The 21,566-nt window shown below is 41.7% G+C and overlaps 1 protein-coding gene across 1 annotated transcript in view; it reads right to left on the bottom strand.

The window, feature by feature from the left end:
• The window catches only part of hepacama (hepatic and glial cell adhesion molecule a), a 77,416-nt gene that overhangs the window by 34,544 nt on the left and 21,306 nt on the right, over positions 1–21,566 (bottom strand). The window contains exons 2-3 of the mRNA XM_028810439.2: positions 19,596–19,937; positions 18,917–19,198 (exon numbers count right to left, since the gene is read on the bottom strand). Coding sequence (XP_028666272.1) covers positions 18,917–19,198; positions 19,596–19,937 — 624 coding nt within the window. The remainder of the gene's footprint in view (positions 1–18,916; positions 19,199–19,595; positions 19,938–21,566) is intronic.

Raw genomic sequence — 21,566 nt, 5'->3', positions numbered from 1 at the left:
ATCCATTATCCAAACCGCTATATCCTAACTACAGGGTCACGGGGGTCTGCCAGAGCCAATCCCAGCCAACACTGGGCGCAAGGCAGGAACAAATGCCGAGGTAGGGTGCCAGCCCACCACAGCACATCAGGCCACCTAAAGCTAAAAGCCACTTGCACTTCAGCTACATGATACCATGGTTTACTGTTATGGAATTTTACCTTAATATAGCCAGTTTATAGCGCCACCCGTTTACAGTCTTATCTGACAGATGCTTTAAGAAAAGAGACTTACCAGTTCCTGATGTGGACTGGCATCCTATCCAGGGTTTGGGCTTGCCTTCGTCCTGTGCCAGCTAGGATAGGTTCCAACACCCCCTGTGACCCTGTTCAGGACTAAGCAGGTTAGAAAATGTCTGACTGATTTACTTATTAGTGTTGGTGAGGCCAGTAGGGGGCACTTACCCTGTGGTCTGTGAGTGGATCTCAATGCCCCAGTGCAGTGACAGCACACTGTGCTGTAAAAATAGTGCTGTCCTTTGAATTACATGTAAAACCGAGGTCCTGACTCTCTTTGGTCACAAAAGATCCCTGGGTATCCTTCGTAAAGAGCAGGGTGTATTCTGATGTCCTGGCTAAATTACCCACCATGGCCTAGTCATTCATCCCCCCTAAATACCCCCAGTCTCTAAAAGACTCTGTCTCTCACCACTTTAACACTAAATAGCTCATGTGTGGTGAGTGTATTGCTGCAAAATCGCTGCCGTCACATCATCCAGGTGAATACTGCACATTAAAGGCAGCTGAAGTGGTTTCCCACTCACTATGTAAAGAGTTTTGAGTAGTGAGAAAAATGGCATATAAATGCGTAGAATTATTATTATTATTATTACTAGGGGGCTCCGCCCACTGCTCGCTTTGCTTGCCAACCCCTCCTCCCCCCCCAGTGCTATGCGTCATTGTGAAGAGGGGGGCTGAACACACCCCAAGGAGACGCGGTCGCTCCTCCGAAACCCCTCTTAAACGTTTATACAATGGGAAACAAATACATTTTTTTTTTACCTCCTCTTTGCTCGATCAGCTGCTGGCTTTCTGCTGCTGCCATGCCGCGTGATCTGTATTTCGTGCAGTGCTTCGAACATCCTTTTGTCTCACTGCCTTGTCTCTCTTCTCCCCCAGACATCCTCAAACACTATCTCTTTTCAATGTTCCATTATTTCACAGAGTAATATTTTCTGTTTGTTTGCGCTAATGCGATCTTTACTATCATTTTTTTGAGACTTTCAGATTTTTCTTCCTCCATTATCTCTACCCTGCTCTGCATGTGTATCGCGCCAACGTTTTTGAATTCATTACGACGTTCTACTTTGTCATCTACTCTTTTGTCTTTTATTTCTGTCCCCGGGAGTGGTTAAATCTCTTGGCACAAAGTCTCGTCTCACTGGACGTGAAAGTGTCTCTCTGAAAAAGTCACGTCTCGTCTCTCTGAACGGGTCTCATCTTGTTTTTCATATAATAGAGAGATTAGCTCAGCATTAACAAACCAAATGATCAAGCTACACCTGCGCCAATCACCAAAGCAGGTGCCTACTCACCATGCTCTACTATTGGAAAAGCTTGTAACCCCTGTGGAAATATGACAATCACCCACATCTGATGCTCTTATCACTATACCTTGACCCAATCAGACAGTTTAAAATGAGTATGATTATAAAGCAAAAGCAGTCCGCAGAGGTCCATGTCAGTTTCATTGGGCTCTTCTCCATGCTTTTCTCTCACCTGCTCCGCCATGCCTGCCTGCCATTTGTTCTCAGTACGCACCCCAAACCTATGGAGCTGGACAGTTTGACATCTGTGGCAGAGCGACAGGCGCTCAGCAGGCTCCTAATCATGGAGAATCCACAGCATCCACTGAACAGTATCATCTCCAGACATAGGAGCATCTTCAGCAACAGACTGCTGTCACTGTCCTGCTCCACTGACAGACTGAGGAGATCTTTCCTCCCTCACACTATGCGACTCTTCAATTCCACTGGCGGGGTAAACAGTAACATTATACAAAGTTATTGACTGTTATACCTGCCACGCACTCTCCACCTTGCACTTTTTAACTTGCACTCTGTTTTTATCACTCTTTAATTAATATTGTATTTATCAGTATGCTGATGCTGGAGTATGTGAATTTCCCCTTGGGGATTAATAAAGTATCTATCTATCTATCTATCTATCTATCTAAAGGCCTAACATCATGTCATATTAACAAGGATAACAAAAATAGTCAATAAGTGTTTGCCTTTCTCTCGGATCCCAATTAGCCCAGGTCTAATAAATTAACAATCTGTTTTAGATTCTAAAAGAATGAATGAAACGATACAAGGTTTAATTCAATACAAACAATTTATAGCAGCCATTAAAAATATACACAGAGTGTGTTTAACATGGCATTAAAGAATTCAGAGTTTAAAAGTTTAAGGTGACTCAGTATAAATAAAGTTAAAATGTCCAGGTTTTCTAATTATTTGTTATCTACTCAGGTGTCCATATTGCTGGCAGGTTAATCAGTGTTAGTTCGTTAACATACTGTAGTTCACATTTTGACTTGTATTTGCAGCCCAAATTCTTATTTTATATGTTGTTTAAATGACAGTTCCGTATTGTGAGTTTAGAACATTAAAATTTTCATATGGCTTTACTTTATACCAATACACATGGTGTCCTCAATATTGAAGCCAGGATTCCGATAACTACAAATTAAATGTCAAAACGTAGCCAGTGGTCAGATCAGAAAAGGTGCGGTGACCCAATCACTTATCTAACACTCCCTGTTCATTTAGCAGAGTACGGCAAAGGTGAAGTGTTTATGAAGCACTCCTGTCACGCCCTGTACCTTTAACAACCACCTTACACTAAATCACAAGCTCACCATGTCCTGAGTGAATGAAGTTCACTCTGTGGTCTCTTCATGAAAAGATTTAGATTGCACTTCTGCATTGTGTCCTTTTAGTGTCTTCATCGTCTGGAAATGGTGACGATTCCTGAACCAATGTAATTCTTTGAACAGCTGCATTTAGTGGCCAGCCACCAAATGGGAGTGGTAAGTGTTTTGTCTTGGTAGAGTAATATTTTATTCTACTTTCCCCTTTTGTATTATTAATAAGTAGCCTTTATCAGAATGCCTCAAATCTCACAGACTTACCACTGTTTATAAGGTATTATAGTATATAACTTCTCCCCACCTTCCCTCCTACATCTGTAACCTCAGGCAATTAGGTGTAGTGAAAGACAAGCAGGAGTTTAGTTACAATTTAAACAATGTATTATTGATAATATTCATACATAATAACAATATGCAAAGTACATATGAATATTGGCAACCATACAACCTGATTAAATGGTGATGTGTAGTTTCAGGCGGCACATAGACTTGTTAGTTACTTAAAACGTCTCTAGTTAAGGCATCATTTGTGGTCAGCTTTCTTCAGAACAGGCCGCATGCCTGTCTCAATATGGCTGCCGAGCTGTGCTCTTCATTGTCTTGTCTTTTTCAGTTCATGGTGTGTGTGAGCTGCTCCTTCATCATTTGGTAAGAGAGAGTGAGTGAGGGAGTGAGCAAATTTATAGATTCTCTGTTCATCCCCCAGAGCCAATAGGGTGTCATAGTACTTAAAGGCTTCTGATACAAGCCAGTTCAAAACAGCCATACTTCAGACCAACGGGGGAATAGAACACCTTCACACTTGTCCCCAAAACCATTTGTTGAGCTAAAGTTTGCCAGTTAGGCAGCCTGACTTTCCTATGGGGGTTGACTGAGAGACTTCAGAGAAACATTAGCCAAACTTGTTTAAGGCACTTCCCCCCAACTTTGTCGTAAAATTCAAAGATACCCATTCCTGAAATTGGGGTTGTAAACATGAATGCTTCACACTAATTTAACACTAATATTACATTGCTTGGGCGGCACGGTGGCGCAGTGGGTAGCGCTGCTGCCTCGCAGTTGGGTGATCTGGGGACCTGGGTTTGCTTCCCGGGTCCTCCCTGCGTGGAGTTTGCATGTTCTCCCCGTGTCTGCGTGGGTTTCCTCCGGGCGCTCCGGTTTCCTCCCACAGTCCAAAGACATGGAGGTTAGGTGGATTGGCGATTCTACATTGGCCCTAGTGTGTGCTTGGTGTGTGGGTGTGTTTGTGTGTGTTCTGCGGTGGGTTGGCACCCTGCCCAGGATTGTTTCCTGCCTTGTGCCCTGTGTTGGCTGGGATTGGCTCCAGCAGATCCCCCTGACCCTGTGTTCGGATTCAGCGGGTTAGAAAATGGATGGATGGATGGATTACATTGCTTTGCCTAAGTTACAAATAAATTCATATAAAATATTTATCAACTTATATGCAAAATCTCATATCACAGCAGTAAGAAATTATCATACCAAGGAAAGCTCAAAGGTGGGCTACTGTTAAAACTCATGCACACAGAGCTAGGCTCACAGTCAGCCAAAAACTGGGTCACAGCATTAGGGAGGATGTTACCATCCAAATAAGTAATGACTCCATTTCTGCTGGTCTCTTGGTAGGTCTGTAGCTGAATAATATCATCTTTTATTCTTCCCTATAGGAATAATAGCACTTAAAATTTATTTTTGGTAATTTATATTATACTACATTATTTATTGTAAGGACTTATTCACCTCTTTGGATGTTTTCATATTTTATTGTTACACAGCACTGAATCACAGTGTTTCTTTAGATTAAAGATTCTTTAATGTCAAGATGAAAACAGATCTCTGCAGAATGACCTAAATTAATGATAAGTATTCACCCCCTTTAATATGACACCACCAAATCATTACTGGTGCAGCCCATTGGCGTTAGAAGTCCCAGAATTTGTTCAATGTAGGTCACCTGTCAGGGGTCTTGTTTGATTGTAGTCTAAATTCTCCTATATTTGGAAGGAACAACTTGTGGTGGGTCAGAATGGTGGGCTAAGCTACACAATGAAGACAATACAACACTCCAGGCATCTCAGTGAAAAAGGGGATTGAAAAGCACAAGTCAAGGGATGGAGAAAAGGAAATATCCAAGTCACTGAATATCCCTAGGAGTCCAGTTAAGTCAGTCATGAAAAGATGGAATAAATATGGCAGCGCTGGAAATCTGCCTGGAGCAGGCCATCCACAGCACCTGTAAGAAGACGACAAGTGAGGGAGGCCACCGAGAGAGCTCAGAGAACTCTAAAGGATTTACAAGCGATAGCAGATGAGACTGGAGAGACTGTACAGACAACTGCTATTCGGGTGCTTAAGTAGTCGCAACTTTATGGTAGCAAAGAGAAAAATAATGCACATCTTGGCTTGGTTTGAAGTCAGATGAAGAAAGGTTCTATAATATATATATATGGAGCTTTTTGGCAACAAAACTGAATGCCATGTTTGAATACTGCACATTACCAAAAACACACCATCCTTACTGTATAGCATGATGGTGGCGGCATCAGGCTGTGGGGATCCTTCTCTCCAGCAGGCCCTGGAAGGCTTGTCAGGGTGTAATGAATGCAGCAAAATACAAGAATATAAAACAGTTCTGGAGGAAAACCTGATGAAGTCTACAAAAATTCTGCCGCTTTTTTTTCAGCAAAACAGCAACTACAAGCATAAAGCCAAAGTGACGCAGAAATAACTAAAAACAACAAAGTTAATGAAAGCCCTGGAGCGGCCGAGTTGGAGTTCAAACCTCAGTCTAACTGAGAATTTGTGGCTAGGCTTGTGAAATGCAGTCAGGATCAATATGGCACCTGGCAGAGCTTGAGCAGTTTTACAAAGAAGAATGGGGAAAAACAGTAGTGTCCAGACGTGTAAAGCTGACAGAGAGATCTGAGCTCACAGAATCAAAGCTGTCATGGCTGCCAAAGGTACATCTGCTAAATACTGACTTGAAGTGAAGACCAATGTGATCAGATATCTGTTTTTTTATATTTATAATCAATTTAGCCCATTTTGCAGAGATACTGTATGTTTTCTCTTTGACATTAAAGGGTCTTTTTCTGTTGGTCAGAGTTAAAAAAGCCTAATTACAGTCATATGAAAAAGTTTGGGAACCCCTCTCAGCCTGCATAATAATTGACTCTCCTTTCAACACAAAAGATAACAGTGGTAAGTCTTTCATTTCCTAGGAACATCCGAGTACTGGGGTGTTTTCCGATCAAAGATTTTTAGTGAAGCAGTATTTAGTTGTATGAAATTAAATCAAATGTGAAAAATTGTCTGTGCACAAATGTGGGTCCCCTTGTCATTTTGCTGATTTGAATGCCTGTCACTGCTAAATGCTGATTACTTACAACACCAAATTGGTTGGATGAGCTCGTTAAGCCATGAACTTCATGGACAGGTGTGTCCAGTCATGAGATATAAAGGGATTTAAGGTGGTCAATTGCAAGATGTGCTTCCCTTTGACTCTCCTCTGAAGAGTGACAGCATGGGATCCTCAAAGCAACTCTCAAAAGATCTGAAAACAAAGATTGTTGAGTCTCATGGTTTAGGGGAAGGCTACAAAAAGCCATCTCAGAGGTTTAAACTGTCAGTTTCAACTGTAAGGAATCTAATCAGGAAATGAAAGGCCACAGGCACAGTTGCTGTTAAACCCAGCAGGTCTGGCAGGCCAATAAAAATACAGGAGTGGCATATGTGCAGGATTGTGAGAATGGTTACAGACAATCCACAGATCACCTCCAAAGACCTGCAAGAACATCTTGCTCCAGATGGTGTATCTGTACATCGTTCTACAATTCAGCGCAATTTGCACAAAGAACATCTGTATGGCAGGGTGATGAGAAAGAAGCCCTTTCTGCACTCACGCCACAAACAGAATCGCTTGTTTTATGCAAATGCACATTTAGACAAGCCAGATTCATTTTGGAACAAATTACTTTGGACTGATGAGAAAAAAATTGAGTTATTTGGTCATAACAAAAAGCACTTTGCATGGTGGAAGAAGAACACCACATTCCAAGATAAACACCTGCTACCTACTGTCAAATTTGGTGGAGGTTCCATCATGCTGTGGGACTGTGTGGCTAGTTCAGGGACTGGGGCCCTTGTTAAAGTCGAGGGTCAGATGAATTCAACCCAATATCAACAAATTCTTCAGGGTAATGTTCAAGCATCAGTCACAAAATTGAAGTTACGCAGGGGTTGGATATTCCAACAAGACGATGATCCAAAACACAGTTTGAAATCTACAAAGGCGTTCATGCAGAGGGAGAAGTACAATGTTCTGGAATGGCCATCACAGTCCCCTGACTTGAATATCATCGAAAATCTATGGGACGATCTGAAGCAGGCTGTCCATGCTTGGCAACCATCAAATTTAACTGAACTGGAGAGATTTTGTATGAAGAATGGTCAAAAATACCTCCATCCAGAATCCAGACACTCATCAAAGGCTATAGGAGGCGTCTGTTATATTTGCAAAAGGAGGCTCAACTAAGTATTAGTGTCATATCTCTGTTGGGGTGCCCAAATTTATGCACCTGTCTAATTTTGTTATGATGCATATTGCATATTTTCTGTTAATCCAATAAACTTAATGGCACTGCTGAAATACTACTGTGTCCATAAGGCATGTCATATATTAAAAGGAAGTTGCTACTTTGAAAACTCAGCCAATGAGAAACAAAAATCCAAAGAATTAAGAGGGGTTCCCAAATTTTTTCATATGACTGTAAGTTCAATGTTATTCAACGTTGTATAACAAGAAAATGTGAGAACTTGCAAGAGGTGAAGATGTTTATAGGCACTGTATTTATTCATAGACTGTAAATGTATTTGACAGACCCTCACAAGTCCCACAGTTCACAGTGCAGCATATTGCCCTTAGACTGATAATCATTCACTGTTGTAATGTCACGAAGTAGCCATAACTCAGCTTGAGCCTGAGGTTCCGCCTGAGCATTAAGCTTACCGGTACAGCTCGAATACCACAAGTGCTCAGGATTTAGATTGCGCTTACAACTTATCTCAACGGGCACGGCTCAAGTGACTCTTGAGCACTCTAGACTCAGAGCGTCAATGCAGCTTGAGCTTCATAAGTGTTCAGGATTCAACTTGAACTTGCAACCTTTCTGAATTGGACAGGATTGATCATCAGTCAAGCGGTCTCTATTCACGTTTCATTTTCACACTTTAAGCTGTCTAGACTGCCTCTGTTATTCACTCACGGCTGAAAAATCTCGACACAAGCTTTGTTTATTTGAGTGGCAACACTTTAGAATAGGGGCTACCTGTCACATGTCTTTTAGTCACTTACTGATTTGCAAGAAAACCGTAATGATGGCTCCATTTGTGTAACTGAGCAGTTAGTGACTAATGGGTGCACTTTGGATCGTCTTCACACTTTTATTCTAAATTATTACCCATGAGTTCTTGTGATTCAGCTCAATCTGACCATCTATCTGCACTTATACATCTCTGTATCTGTTCCCAGGCAAACAGGAATCAAAGGGGTCAGCACAAAACACACAAGTCAACGAAAAAGTGGTCATTTTTCAGTCAGGGTTCCTGCTCTGGGGTTTAAATCTTTGTTTTATGTCCTTTATGTTGTAAAGGCCAGCCCTGACACATACAAGCATAGGACACGGGTTCAAAGCACACAAGAGTTTTTATTTTTAGTTATGGGAAACGCCTTCCTTGTCCCCACAAGTCAAACACAGTTCCCAAAACACAAGCACACCTCTACACAGTACTCCTCTTCTTGTTCTTCTCTTTCTCATTTCTCCTCCAGGCAAGCCTCGTCTCCCTCCTCCCAACTCTGGCTCCCAGAGTGGTGAATGCTGGCTCCTTTTACAGTAGAGTCTCGCTTATCCAACCTTCGCTTATCCAAAATTCTGTATTATCCGACGTCCCATCGAAAAAAAAACACATCAATCGGCAACAAGAACTGCAAATTGCGAGCGTGAGCGTAGTCTATTTTTTGTTGCTAAGTTAATTTTTTCAGTTAATTTTTTCTGTTGTTTTGTTGTAAAACATGATTACTAGGTTCGTAATGTGTAAAATTATAACATAGTTTGACGTTTAATAAGCTTTTTCTTAACACCTCCCATTATCCGACATTTTCGCTTATCCGACGTTTTCCCGGCCCGTTTATGTCGGATAAGCGAGACTCTACTGTATAACGCCCCTGGAAGTGCTCCAGGTGCTTGTTGACCTACTTCCAGCAACCCACCCAAGAGGGCTCAGCAGCTGTTGCAGCACCCCCTGGTGGCACCCTCGGATCCCAACTCCAACTCCCATGAAGCCCTGTGGGAGTCCGAGGCACCGCTGCAACCCAGGGGGGACTGCCATCTAGCAGTCCGGGGAAGGTAACACTCTGAATAGGATGGCTCCCTTGGTCCATTTAATTTTGGGACTTAATTCGCTTGGATTGCCTTATGTTTCAGGTAAGTAATTTATGTCTTTTGTGCTTTGACCATATCATCTCTTTTCTCCTCCATAACTCAGAGAAGCCACCTAAGGAGGGCACCCCAGCATAAGTTTGAGGGCTCCTTGGTTGGAGGAACTACATCCTGCATGAACGATCTCTCACACCCAGACATGCTTGATAGAGCCCAGTGTTCCCTCTGCAGAACAGAACATTGATCTGTTCCACCACTGGTGTTACTTCCGTTGTCTGCCTTCCTGGACCTGCCCCTTCCTGCCTGGATCCTATATGTCCAGAAGTTCAACCTTTCTGAGCCAGTTCTACTTTGAGCTCTTATCTAAAAAGACTCATCTTCATTCTGGACCAAAATTTTTATATCCTAACTACAGGGTCACGGGGGTCTGCTGGAGCCAATCCTAGCCAACACAGGGTGCAAGGCAGGAAACAAACCCCAGGCAGGGTGCCAGCCCACTGCATAACCTCCAAATCTTACACCATAAAAATGAAGAATGCAGGTAAGACTTCCTCTTAATGTGATCGCTTTTTGGGTGAGATGTGGATACAAAACTTTGACACATATAGTAATTATTAATCAAACATTCCATAATGAACAATATTAAACAAATAGTTATAGGAGTTAACACAGCAGACATGTGAACTGATGTAACCTAAAATGAGATAACGTTCATAAGGTGGTTACTGGGGAATAAATATGCAACACGTCCTGTCATATGATTTTCTAACCTGCCTATTCAAGACAAGGCCGCAGGGTGGGCTAGAGCCTATCCCAGCTGGCATAGAGTGCAAGGCAGGAACAAACCCTGGACAGGGTGCCAGTTCATCACAAGATAAATATGCAACATCACACAGTTAAATTAAAACTCACATGACATGTTTAGTGCCATAAATCTGAAGCACTTCAGTATGTGCCCTCAGCAGGGCCTTCCTTCTTCTGTATATTCCCCTACTTGAAACATGCCATTTTCGTACCATGCATACTGTTAAAATATTTTTCCAGTTATTTGATAATATGTGTTTTGCTCATAGAGCTGTGTTTGGTAAATAAATCAAATAATTAGGGAAAATTTGGTTGTGTGCAAAACCCTCAATGATATTTTTTCTTCTGAAAAATGTTTCTGCCCAATGAAAGAAGTCCAAGACATGCTCACAGAATTGTATATGGATAAGTTTAGCTCACTTGAAAGTTTGTATTTTGAAACACAACCAAATTAACTAGAAATTGAAACAAAATAACAAATCATTCCCTGATTCAGAACAAAGCAAACAGACTAGGAGTGTAAAAATGACTTAAGTCACATGTGAAGCCAGCATGTGGACTGCAATGTAAAGTGCACGCTATGAACAACTAAAGCACATTGTTTCGGTACGTTCAATCATTGCATTGATAGCCTCCTAGTCAATAAGTGACAGTATTCTATCAGTGTCGCATAACCAACAATGTCACAGCAGAGGATGTGAGACAAGAAGCCTGAGTGTCAGATCTAAAGCAGTGAAGGGAGTGCTAGTGTGATGTTCTTGTGAGTGGAGAACCTACATGATTAGAAGATGCTTTTCAAATGTTTCTGCATGTCTTCCTTCTGTTTTGTTGCATCATTTTCAGCCCTCCATTTATCACTCTGTCACCAACATAACCAGCCTCTCCTTGAAATTCACTATTTTGGATACACAGCAGTGCATCTGCTTAGCATCAAAGACAGAAAAATGTCAGTGCACAGCGTGCGGCAAACACACTGCGTATGCTCCTAACACTGCGTATGCTCCTAACACTGCGTATGCTCCTAACACATGGGGGCGTGTCTTCAGGCCTGACGTCATTCTTGGCACGCGGCCCATGAGCCCAGTGTGGCTAAACCAACCCTTTAAGTCTTATAGTGTGGACAGTGCACTGTGCACAAAACCTTGTTTTAAAATGAAATTGTGCAGATGTGAGATGGCGAAACTAGTTAAACAGCGCACACTAGTTAAAAAAACACAGAATGAAAAAATTTTAAATAAGAAAATAAACATAAATATGATCTGGGTAAAAAAAAACAAAACAAAGCAATGGGTCAAACAGAAGCCAACAAATTCCAGTACTTTGCTTCATTGTGATTTATTTTTTTTTAAACTGTGCCCTACAGTGGAAACTCTTCTTTAAACTGCTGACTGCTTATTTTATATATAAACGTCTACATGTGGAAGTGTGTGTGTCTGTCTGGTCCGGAAGTGAGAGCTGCAGTTAGGCTAAGGGCTCCGCCTCTGAGGAAACAGAAAACTCGCTTAGACACCAATAACACAAGTGAGGTCAGCACGTGAGCAAAACAAAACCTCAGAAGAAGACAGAGACGCTTAGCCGCTAACATCGGGAAAACAGTATCCCTTTTACTTTTCCTCTCGCCGCTAATACACAAACGAGACGAGCACACCAGCAAAACGAAACCTCCTAGGAGAGAGACGCCCAGAGTAGTTCCTTTCAATTACCTCACATCTCTACATTTCAATTTTTTTCTGACTATTTCAATAGTTTCTAGGACCCTGGACTTTTTACACAGCTAGTGTTTTAATATTTTGCTCAAACGAAGCAGGATGGACTGAATTTACAGGACTCCTAAGAGCAATTAAATTACAGAGGCAATTGTTGTTGCAGTAATTTATAATCTTCTGGCAGCTGTTTCAATTAATATAGACCCTGAGAATGAAAATTAAATATGGACCCGAAGTTGTTTCAATTAGTTTATAACTTGAGAAAGGAAAAGCAGTATGAGATGAATAAAAGCTTAAAGACTGAGACATGTATCATAAGGACAGCCAGCCAGCCAGTCAAATGTGTGTAATGTCACATGTCCTGAAACTCTTTGTGAAACTGTAATATAAATATATCTCGCCTCAGACACCAAATTGTTTGTAAATTTTATCTGAACGTTGTAAATTAAAACCTATGAATAACATTGATCACTAAATTAAAACGCCTCCTAGGACAACATCCACTCCTGACATTGCTACATTTTTTGTAATCTTTTCTAAGACTACAGTATACAGTTAGGTCCATAAATATTTGGACAGAGACAACTTTTTTCTAATTTTGGTTCTGTACATTACCACAATGAATTTTAAATGAAACAACTCAGATGCAGTTGAAGTGCAGACTTTCAGCTTTAATTCAGTGGGGTGAACAAAACAATTGCATTAAAATGTGAGACAACTAAAGCATTTTTTTAACACAATCCCTTCATTTCAGGGGCTCAAAAGTAATTGGACAATTGACTCAAAGGCTATTTCATGGGCAGGTGTGGGCAAGTCCGTCGTTATGTCATTATCAATTAAGCAGATAAAAGGCATGGAGTTGATCTGAGGTGTGGTGCTTGCATGTGGAAGATTTTGCTGTGAACAGACAACATGCGGTCAAAGTAGCTCTCCATGCAGGTGAAAGAAGCCATCCTTAAGCTGCGAAAACAGAAAAAACCCATCCGAGAAATTGCTACAATATTACGAGTGAAAAATCTACAGTTTGGTACATCCTGAGAAAGAAAGCAAGCACTGGTGAACTCAGCAACGCAAAAAGACCTGGATGTCCACGGAAGACAACAGTGGTGGATGATCGCAGAATCATTTCCATGGTGAAGAGAAACCCCTTCACAACAGCCAACCAAGTGAACAACACTCTCCAGGGGGTAGGCATATCGATATCCAAGTCTACCATAAAGAGAAGACTGCATGAAAGTAAATACAGAGGGTGCACTGCAAGGTGCAAGCCACTCATAAGCCTCAAGAATAGAAAGGCTAGATGGGACTTTGCTAAAGAACATCTAAAAAAGCCAGCACAGTTCTGGAAAAACATTCTTTGGACAGATGAAACCAAGATCAACCTCTACCAGAATGATGGCAAGAAAACAGTATGGAAAAGGCGTGGAACAGCTCATTATCCAAAGCACACCACATCATCTGTAAAACACAGTGGAGGCAGTGTGATGGCTTGGGTGTGCATGGCTGCCAGTGGCACTGGGACACTAGTGTTTATTGATGATGTGACACAGGACAGAAGCAGCCGAATGAATTCTGAGGTGTTCAGAGACATACTGTCTGCTCAAATCCAGCTAAATGCACTCAAATTGATTGGGCGGCGTTTCATGATACAGATGGACAATGACCCAAAACATACAGCCAAAGCAACCCAGGAGTTTATTAAAGCAAAGAAGTGGAAAATTCTTGAATGGCCAAGTCAGTCACCTGATCTTAACCCAACTGAGTGTGCATTTCACTTGTTGAAGACTAAACTTCAGACAGAAAGGTCCACAAGCAAACAGCAACTGAAAGCCGCTGCAGTAAAGGCCTGGCAGAGCATTAAAAAGGAGGAAACCCAGCATCTGGTGATGTCCAGGAGTTCAAGACTTCAGGCTGTCATTGCCAGCAAAGGGTTTTCAGCCAAGTATTAGAAATGAACATTTTATTTCCAGTTATTTCATTTGTCCAATTACTTTTGAGCCCCTGAAATGAAGAGATTGTGTTAAAAAAATGCTTTAGTTGCCTCACATTTTTATGCAATCGTTTTGTTCACCCCACTAAATTAAAGCTGAAAGTCTGCACTTCAACTGCATCTGAGTTGTTTCATTTAAAATTAATTGTGGTAATGTACAGAACGAAAATTAGAAAAAAGTTGTCTCGGTCCAAATATTTATGGACCTAACTGTATACTTTGCTATCTATTATATTTTCTATTAGACAGTATCTTCTTCTATTTGGTGTTTCTTACAGTTTAATAAATTTGCTTCTACATTTATATACTTTGTCTTTACATCTTGAATGGTTGAAGTAAATATTAGCACAGCCAGTCTGTGAAGATAGCTGCTTCCTTGCCCACAGGGTTATCAGAGCTGAGAAGTCACTCCATGATATTTATAACACGAATAATAGAAATAAGACACTGTTGATTAGAAGTGACCCTAAAACAAAACTGATTGAGCTTTCATGTGTTGTGAGGATACCCGTATGTCCATTAGTAGTGCTGATAGTTAGTCCTTAAGTATACTCTTAAAAATCCTGGTTATTTAATGGGATTTTATGGTTCTCTACTGGGTGTGTGGTTCCTCGTAGCTCCAATGCCTGACAAACCACCATTTCATTCCAGGATGGGTTTCTTGCATATGAAGTTGGTTCTTCATGCTTTGAGGAGCTTCCCAATATGTACGAAAAAGACTGAAATCTTTACAGTATGGTAGGCTAACTAGCAGGACAGTAACAGATACACTTGAATTTAGCCTGTGTGATTTTATGCAGAGAGAGCCCATTTTTATTGATGAGCCATTGATATTACACTGATTTGTTACTATCTATTCATGATTATTCATTGTATGAAACTTGTTACAGATCTAAATAAATAAAGGGTGTTTCTGGGACCATCAGGTGGATTGTTTTTTTAGCAACCAAAAACGGTTTCCTAATGACATCGCTCTAAAGAACAACTCTGGCACCTTCATTTTTAAGAGCGTAGAAGACTAACAATGACAGGCATTTGGCATCACTTTTATATGAACTTATGTGGAAGGGGTCTTATGTGGAAAATTGCAGGGTGTCTGGCAATTGGCATCACCCAAGACTTTGTCTGGATAGGATCCTTATCCAGTGTATCTTTGTGAATGTTAATCTTGAATTATCTGGTAATGTACCTGGAAAGTCCCACAAATTCCTCAATAATACACCCAGCAATTGCCATGTTTTAGCATATTACCTCATTTGCGATGTTTTCAGTGTAGTGGTTTGCACTCATTAGATGAAGTTGAAGCATGCAGAACTCTGGAAGTTAGGTAGATGAAGCAGGTGCTTAGGAGCTCAATGTGGGGCCTTTGTAATGAGCTTGTATTAAAGGTCAGCAACAGGGCCAGTCAGGGATTTTGAACATCCTGCAGAGTTTTCTTTGTTTGCTTCACAGCTACTGTTAAAATGTCCAGGCGACTCTACAGCATGTTTGTGCCATATTTTTCTTTAAAAAACTTGCTGGCCAAGTGATTAATGTTTTATTAAATCGAAGCCATCCCTAATCTATACCTTTATCCATCCATCCATTTTCCAACCTGCTGAATCCGAACACAGGGTCATGGGGGTCTGCTGAAGCCAATCCCAGCCAACACAGGGCACAAGGCAGGAACCAATCCCGTGCAGGGTGCCAACCCACTGCAGATCTATACCTTTATTCATTTAAAATTAAATATACAACATTCAACACAATAAAGTGTGCAGAAAGTGAAGGGGTCTGAATATTTTCTAAATCCTCTACAAGTCTATCACTAGCCCCTCATAATAACTAACGCCCCCCCCCCCGTATTCTTCTCTGTTGTGCTGTTTAAAGCATAGCCTTGTCTGGGTCTACCATCGCTAGTCTGTGGGTGAGAAGCAAGTTAATAATTTCGTTGTGTTGAGAATACGTGACAACAGATCTGACTCGACAATTCAGTTGTGGTGGCACAGAGGTTACCGCTATGGCCTTATAGCTCCATGAAGCAGGCGTTGACCCCCCCCACAAAAAATCACTGTGTGTGTGTCAGTGAAAGTTTTGTTTTTTTTCCCAGGTGCTCCAGTTTTCCCCAAGAAATGTGCATTTCACGTTGACTAATACAACTAAAGCGGCTCAGTGTGCAAAAGGTTTTTGGTTTGATTTTTGACTTTGACACTTGAATTCAAATTTTGATTATCAACTACTCTACTTAACTATTTCCCTAAAGAAATCCATTTAATTTCTGGTTGATTTAAGTGCAAATCTTTCCTCTGAATACAAATGATTCCACCTTGGTCACAAGAATAGAAAGAAAAAGCCAAGACTGACAACTGCCCTCCTCTTTCATTTCTAGACGCCAAATTCCCTACCAGAAAATTCACACCCGAAGAATAACACCAACATATGAATAACTTTGTGTAAGTGTGGTACAACATTACAAGGGCCAATTGAAGGGATACGCTGGGATCGGATTTATTTGTAGCAGCACAGTTCACCCCTTTTGTGTGTTCCACCTCCAAACTGACAGAGCCGTAATCCTAAAGTGTCCACGGTATCACCTCTAAATCTGCCCCTACCCTTCTCCAGGTTCACATAGTTCACATTAGCTTCATCATCAGACTGGGATCAGCCAGGGAGCCACATGCTTTCTTTCTTGACTTTGTACTTTTCTCAGTTTACCTTATGACAATGAACAGGATTTATTTTGTGGTACTCCAACCATTAATGATACTGGGTCACAGTTCTTTTTACAAATGGTAAAATGTCATAACATTCTGGATCCCACACAAAATCATAAATGACTACAACAGAAAATATTTCACATATGTAGGTTTAAAATTGTTTTATTTTAGATACCCCCCCAAAAAAAATGATTTAAAGTCACTCTGCAGTTTCCACCAAAGAGCATCTTATACCCTCTGGATGAGTAATTTTTCACCATTCCAGGATAGCATGTTAAGAAAAGACAGTAAACCTTGAGTGTTTTCACATCACCATAAAGCAGTGCAGATTTGGCATGCTGCCTCCCTTTCTCCTGATATTATGTATAATAAAAAGTACAAGGTGGGACAATTTAATTCCAAGAATGGCCGTGTAGTGCCGCCAATGCTACAAAGTGTTACTGAAACATTGGAGCTGCTGAAAGTGCTGTATGGTGAGGGTGACATGAAAAAGTCAAATGTCTTTGAGAGGCATAAGAGGTTCAAGGATGGATGAGAAGATGTGAACGACGATGCCAGGAGTGAATCATCCATCATGACAGTACCCCAAGCTATGACACGCTCAATGTTCATGATGTCCTGGCTAAGAAATTACTTACCATAGTGGATCCTCCACCCTATTTACCTGGCTTAGCCCCTTTTGATTTCCCAAAATTAAAACCCTCAATTAAAGAAAGATCACATCTCTCTCATTTAAAATTGTCCAAAATGTTTTCGGGGCAAGATCCAACCTGCGAATGCTGCAATCAAGCTCCGGCCTCACTGGGCCACATGTTCAGGGCCTGCACCAAATTAACATCATTTTGGATCAAAATCTTTAAATGCCTTTCAGACAGCCTTGGTGTCCTAATCCCTCCTAATCCACTAACAGCCATGTTTGGTGTGCTTTCAGATGGGTTTAAAGTGGAGAAGGACAAACAAACTGTAATTGCCTTTACTACACTATCGGCACATAGACTTATCTTGGTCAATTGGAAGAATCCTAAATCTCCTATCCTAAGTCAGAGAGTAACTGATATTATATACTATTTGAAACTGGAAAAAATCTATTTCGCACTTAAGATAATCTGTACAAAACTCTTTCAAAACCTGGCAGGATCTAATCAATAACATTTTAGAATAAGCATTTAAATTGAGGAAGCAGGTTCTCTCCCCTCTTTTACTCCATTTATCTTTATTCATTTATTATTTTATCTATTCATTTGTCTTTACAAGCATGAAGTTTTACACTGCTGGCCTAGCTCTCTTTCTCAGGGGTGGAGGTTAATTTGTTTCAAACCTTTTTTTTTTCTCTTTTTGTAAAACTTAAGTGTATGGAATATTATTTGATTTTAATAAATTCAATAAAATAAAATAAAATATATAAAAATAAAATAAAATAAAAAAAACAAAAAAGAAAGAAGAGTTCCACGTATGTTTCCAGAAATCACAACATGGCCTAACTAACTGAATAGCTGCAGAAGGAGACACAAACTGGTGGCTCTGAGGCTAAGGATCTGTGCTGGTATCCAGAAGGCTGCCGGTTTGAATCCCCATCACTGCCAAAAGAGATCCTACTCTGTTGGGCCCTTGAGCAAGGCCCTTAACCTGCAATTGCTGAATGCTTATAGTAGTGAGCAAAGCGCTATATAAATCCATCCATTTTCCAACCTGCTGAATCTGAACACAGGGTCACGGGGGTCTGCTGGAGCCAATCCCAGCCAACACAGGGCACAAGGCAGGAACCAATCCCAGGCAGGGTGCCAACCCACCGCAGGACACACACAAACACACCAAGCACACACTAGGGCCAATTTAGAATCGCCAATCCACCTAACCAGCATGTCTTTGGACTGTGGGAGGAAACCCACGCAGACACGGGGAGAACATGCAAACTCCACGCAAGGAGGACTCGGGAGGCGAACCCGGGTCCCCAGGTCTCCCAACTGCAAGGCAGCAGCGCTACCCACTGTGCCACCGTGCCGCCCTGCTATATAAATGCAAAGTATTATTATAATTGCTCCAGGGGCGCTGTACAATGGCTGACCCTGTGCTCTGACCCCAAGGGGTATGTGAAAACTAACAAATTCCTAATGCAAGAAACTGTATAATTTGAAATAAAGAACAAAAAACCGTCAGTGCACAGACACACATGTTTGTTCTATAGGTTCATTCCATGATTTAAATTGTCACACCTCATACATATAAATTACACTATAGTCACAAATATTGGTTACATATAAATAGCAATACGATGAGCAAGAAAGCAAAACAAGATCTCCCATAAATTATAATGACCCACTGGCAGCGCAGGGCAGCAGTTGGGTCACCTGCCCAGCATGTCGTACTCACGGTACACGGTCAGTTTGACTGGAGTGCTCTTCATGGTGCTCACTGGGTTCTCAACAGTGCAGCTGTAGATGTCATCGTCCGACATGAGCACCCGGACTATTGTGAGGACCCTCTTGTCTTGTGAGAGCTGCAGACGTGTGTCGTTGCCCAGGGCCTTTCCTCCTTTTGTCCACGTGTACTGGGCCTTGGTCCCACTGTCATGTGAGCAGTTAAGTGAGAAGTACTCAGTGAGCTCCAGAACTGTTGAGGAGACCATCACCACCGAGGGCTTGGAGACCGGCACTGTAAAAACAATACACACGGCATTGTCAGTGATGGCTCCACTACACAAGTCAGTCATGTGATGGTGCAGGCCAACTAATCAGGCAAATGTTGGCGTTGGGAGAGAAAGGTACACAATGGCATTGCGACATCTGGCAGTACATTTAATATGCAGTCTTGCAATAAGAAACAAATCTACCAGAACTGTACACATGGCCACTGAACAAAGCCTGAAAACGTTGGAGTTGAAACCACAAGGATGTAGGTCCACGGGCCACCACAAGCTCAGCTCACTTACTATACAAAGTGCTACTTAATATAAAGATGGTTTGAAAGTTTTCACTGACAATGTTACAGTCCGTTTCTTTACTGCCCACAAACCAATACTCTGATTTTCATACTTATACAGTACACTTACCATCCACTGTGAGGTTGATATAGCGCTCACCGGTGAATGTGTCGTCAGTAATGGAGATCTGCACCTCGTACGTGCCCTCATCATCCAGCTGTAGGTTGTGCAGGAGCAGAGTGCCGTTGTCAAAGATGTGCACACGGTCCTTGTATTCTGGCCGAAGGTTGCCTATGATGTCTGTGCCCAGTGACTGGACCACTGTGACTGGCTTATCCCGCTTGAGTTGCCATTTTATGACCGGACGGTCTTTGCTGGTGCTGGTGTAGCTTACAGAGAGCAGGGCTGACCCACCAACAGTGCCTCGGATTTGGGCGGCAGGGCTTGTGATGTTTACTCCTTGTACCTCACCTAGGCCATAATGATAGCAAAAAAAAAAAAAAGATTAAAACAATTAAAGCCACATGACTGATAGGACCATGTGATGCCCCAGGTTATCGTACCCATGCACAGCCACAGACTTTGGGCATCAATGACTATGGTGAGAGACTGAGACACAGACAAATGTGATTTTGTAAAAACAGAGTTTCTGGTTGTATTCCAGATGTGTCAAAAACATTTACAAAAACAGTGCCTTACGATTAAACAAGGAGATTTCACTGCAAGAACACAAATACAAATAAAAATAAGCAAAAATTTTTGCAGGTGCTATATACTAGTGTTTCTCAAAGTGGGCTCTGTGGTCGCCCAGCACTACTGTGCTTTGCGTTTCAGCTTTTTAAATGGAAATCTAGAAGACTGACCTTTTTAACACACGCTGAGATCCCCTTTCACCAAGAATGATCATAAACACACACAAGTTTGTGTCAGTCACTCCCAGTAAAAATGGTTGTGAAGTCTTACATCCCTCATTAGATGTATTTGTATATAATGATAATGTGCGGAGCACCTATTGCGAAAGCCCATGTCTGTCTGTCTGTCGACGTGAAACAACTCGGTCCCCTGTGGTCCAATTTGTGGAGATGTTGCACATGTATTATTCAAAGAAATCAGTCTTGACAGTTCAATTTCCATTCAGATATCTCGAACAGATCACCCTGTATGAAGTTCTGTAGTTTCTAAATTTCCCATTGAATAGCACTGGCGAATTTGCAGACTCATCCATCTTAAAATGGAGAAACATTCTGTGTGACTTCATGTAGAATGTAGTTTACTCTTTCAATTTTACCTTGAGAATGGTCACTTGGACATGTATAATGTCCTCTTTTATTTGTCTGATAACTGCTCACATGCCCAATGCAGGTCAGTCAGACTGCGTTCACATTACCAAGCTAAAGTAACTCATATTTGATTTTGGCCTTAATGTGAAAACAAACCTGCTGTTTTCAGGCTATGTGGACACAAAACTCAAATCTTTTCAAATCAGATCTGAGCAGTAGTGGACCGTCAGGGCCTGCAAGGCCTTCTCTGCTGGCCTAAAAAAATATCTGAATCACAAACTGATGTTAATTATATTTTGTCCATGAATATTTATTAAATAATTCCAAATAGTATGTCCGCTTCCTTTCATAGCTTTTCCGATGGTTGTGCTGCTTCCAGACATGTATTTTCGTATTAAAGCATTAACCAATCACATTTCAGCCATCATTTGTTGCCAGGGGCGGCACGGTGGTGCAGTGGGTAGCGCTGCTGCCTCGCAGTTGGGAGACCTGAGGACCTGGGTTCGCTTCCCGGGTCCTCCCTGCGTGGAGTTTGCATGTTCTCCCTGTGTCTGCGTGGGTTTCCTCTCACAGTCCAAAGACATGCAGGTTAGGTGGATTGGCGATTCTAAATTGGCCCTAGTGTGTGCTTGGTGTGTGGGTGTGTTTGTGTGTGTCCTGTGGTGGCTGGGATTGGCTCCAGCAGACCCCCATGACCCTGTGTTCGGATTCAGCGGGTTGGAAAATGGATGGATGGATTTGTTGCCAGGCAGGGTCAAAGTCAAAGAAGTCTGCCCGGGAGGCCTTCACAATCCGTTCTGCAGGCCCTCTAGCACAAAAT

The sequence above is a fragment of the Erpetoichthys calabaricus genome, chromosome 9 (assembly GCF_900747795.2).
Source record: "Erpetoichthys calabaricus chromosome 9, fErpCal1.3, whole genome shotgun sequence".
Taxonomy (NCBI): domain Eukaryota; kingdom Metazoa; phylum Chordata; class Cladistia; order Polypteriformes; family Polypteridae; genus Erpetoichthys; species Erpetoichthys calabaricus.
This window is presented reverse-complemented; position numbering and strand designations above follow the sequence as displayed.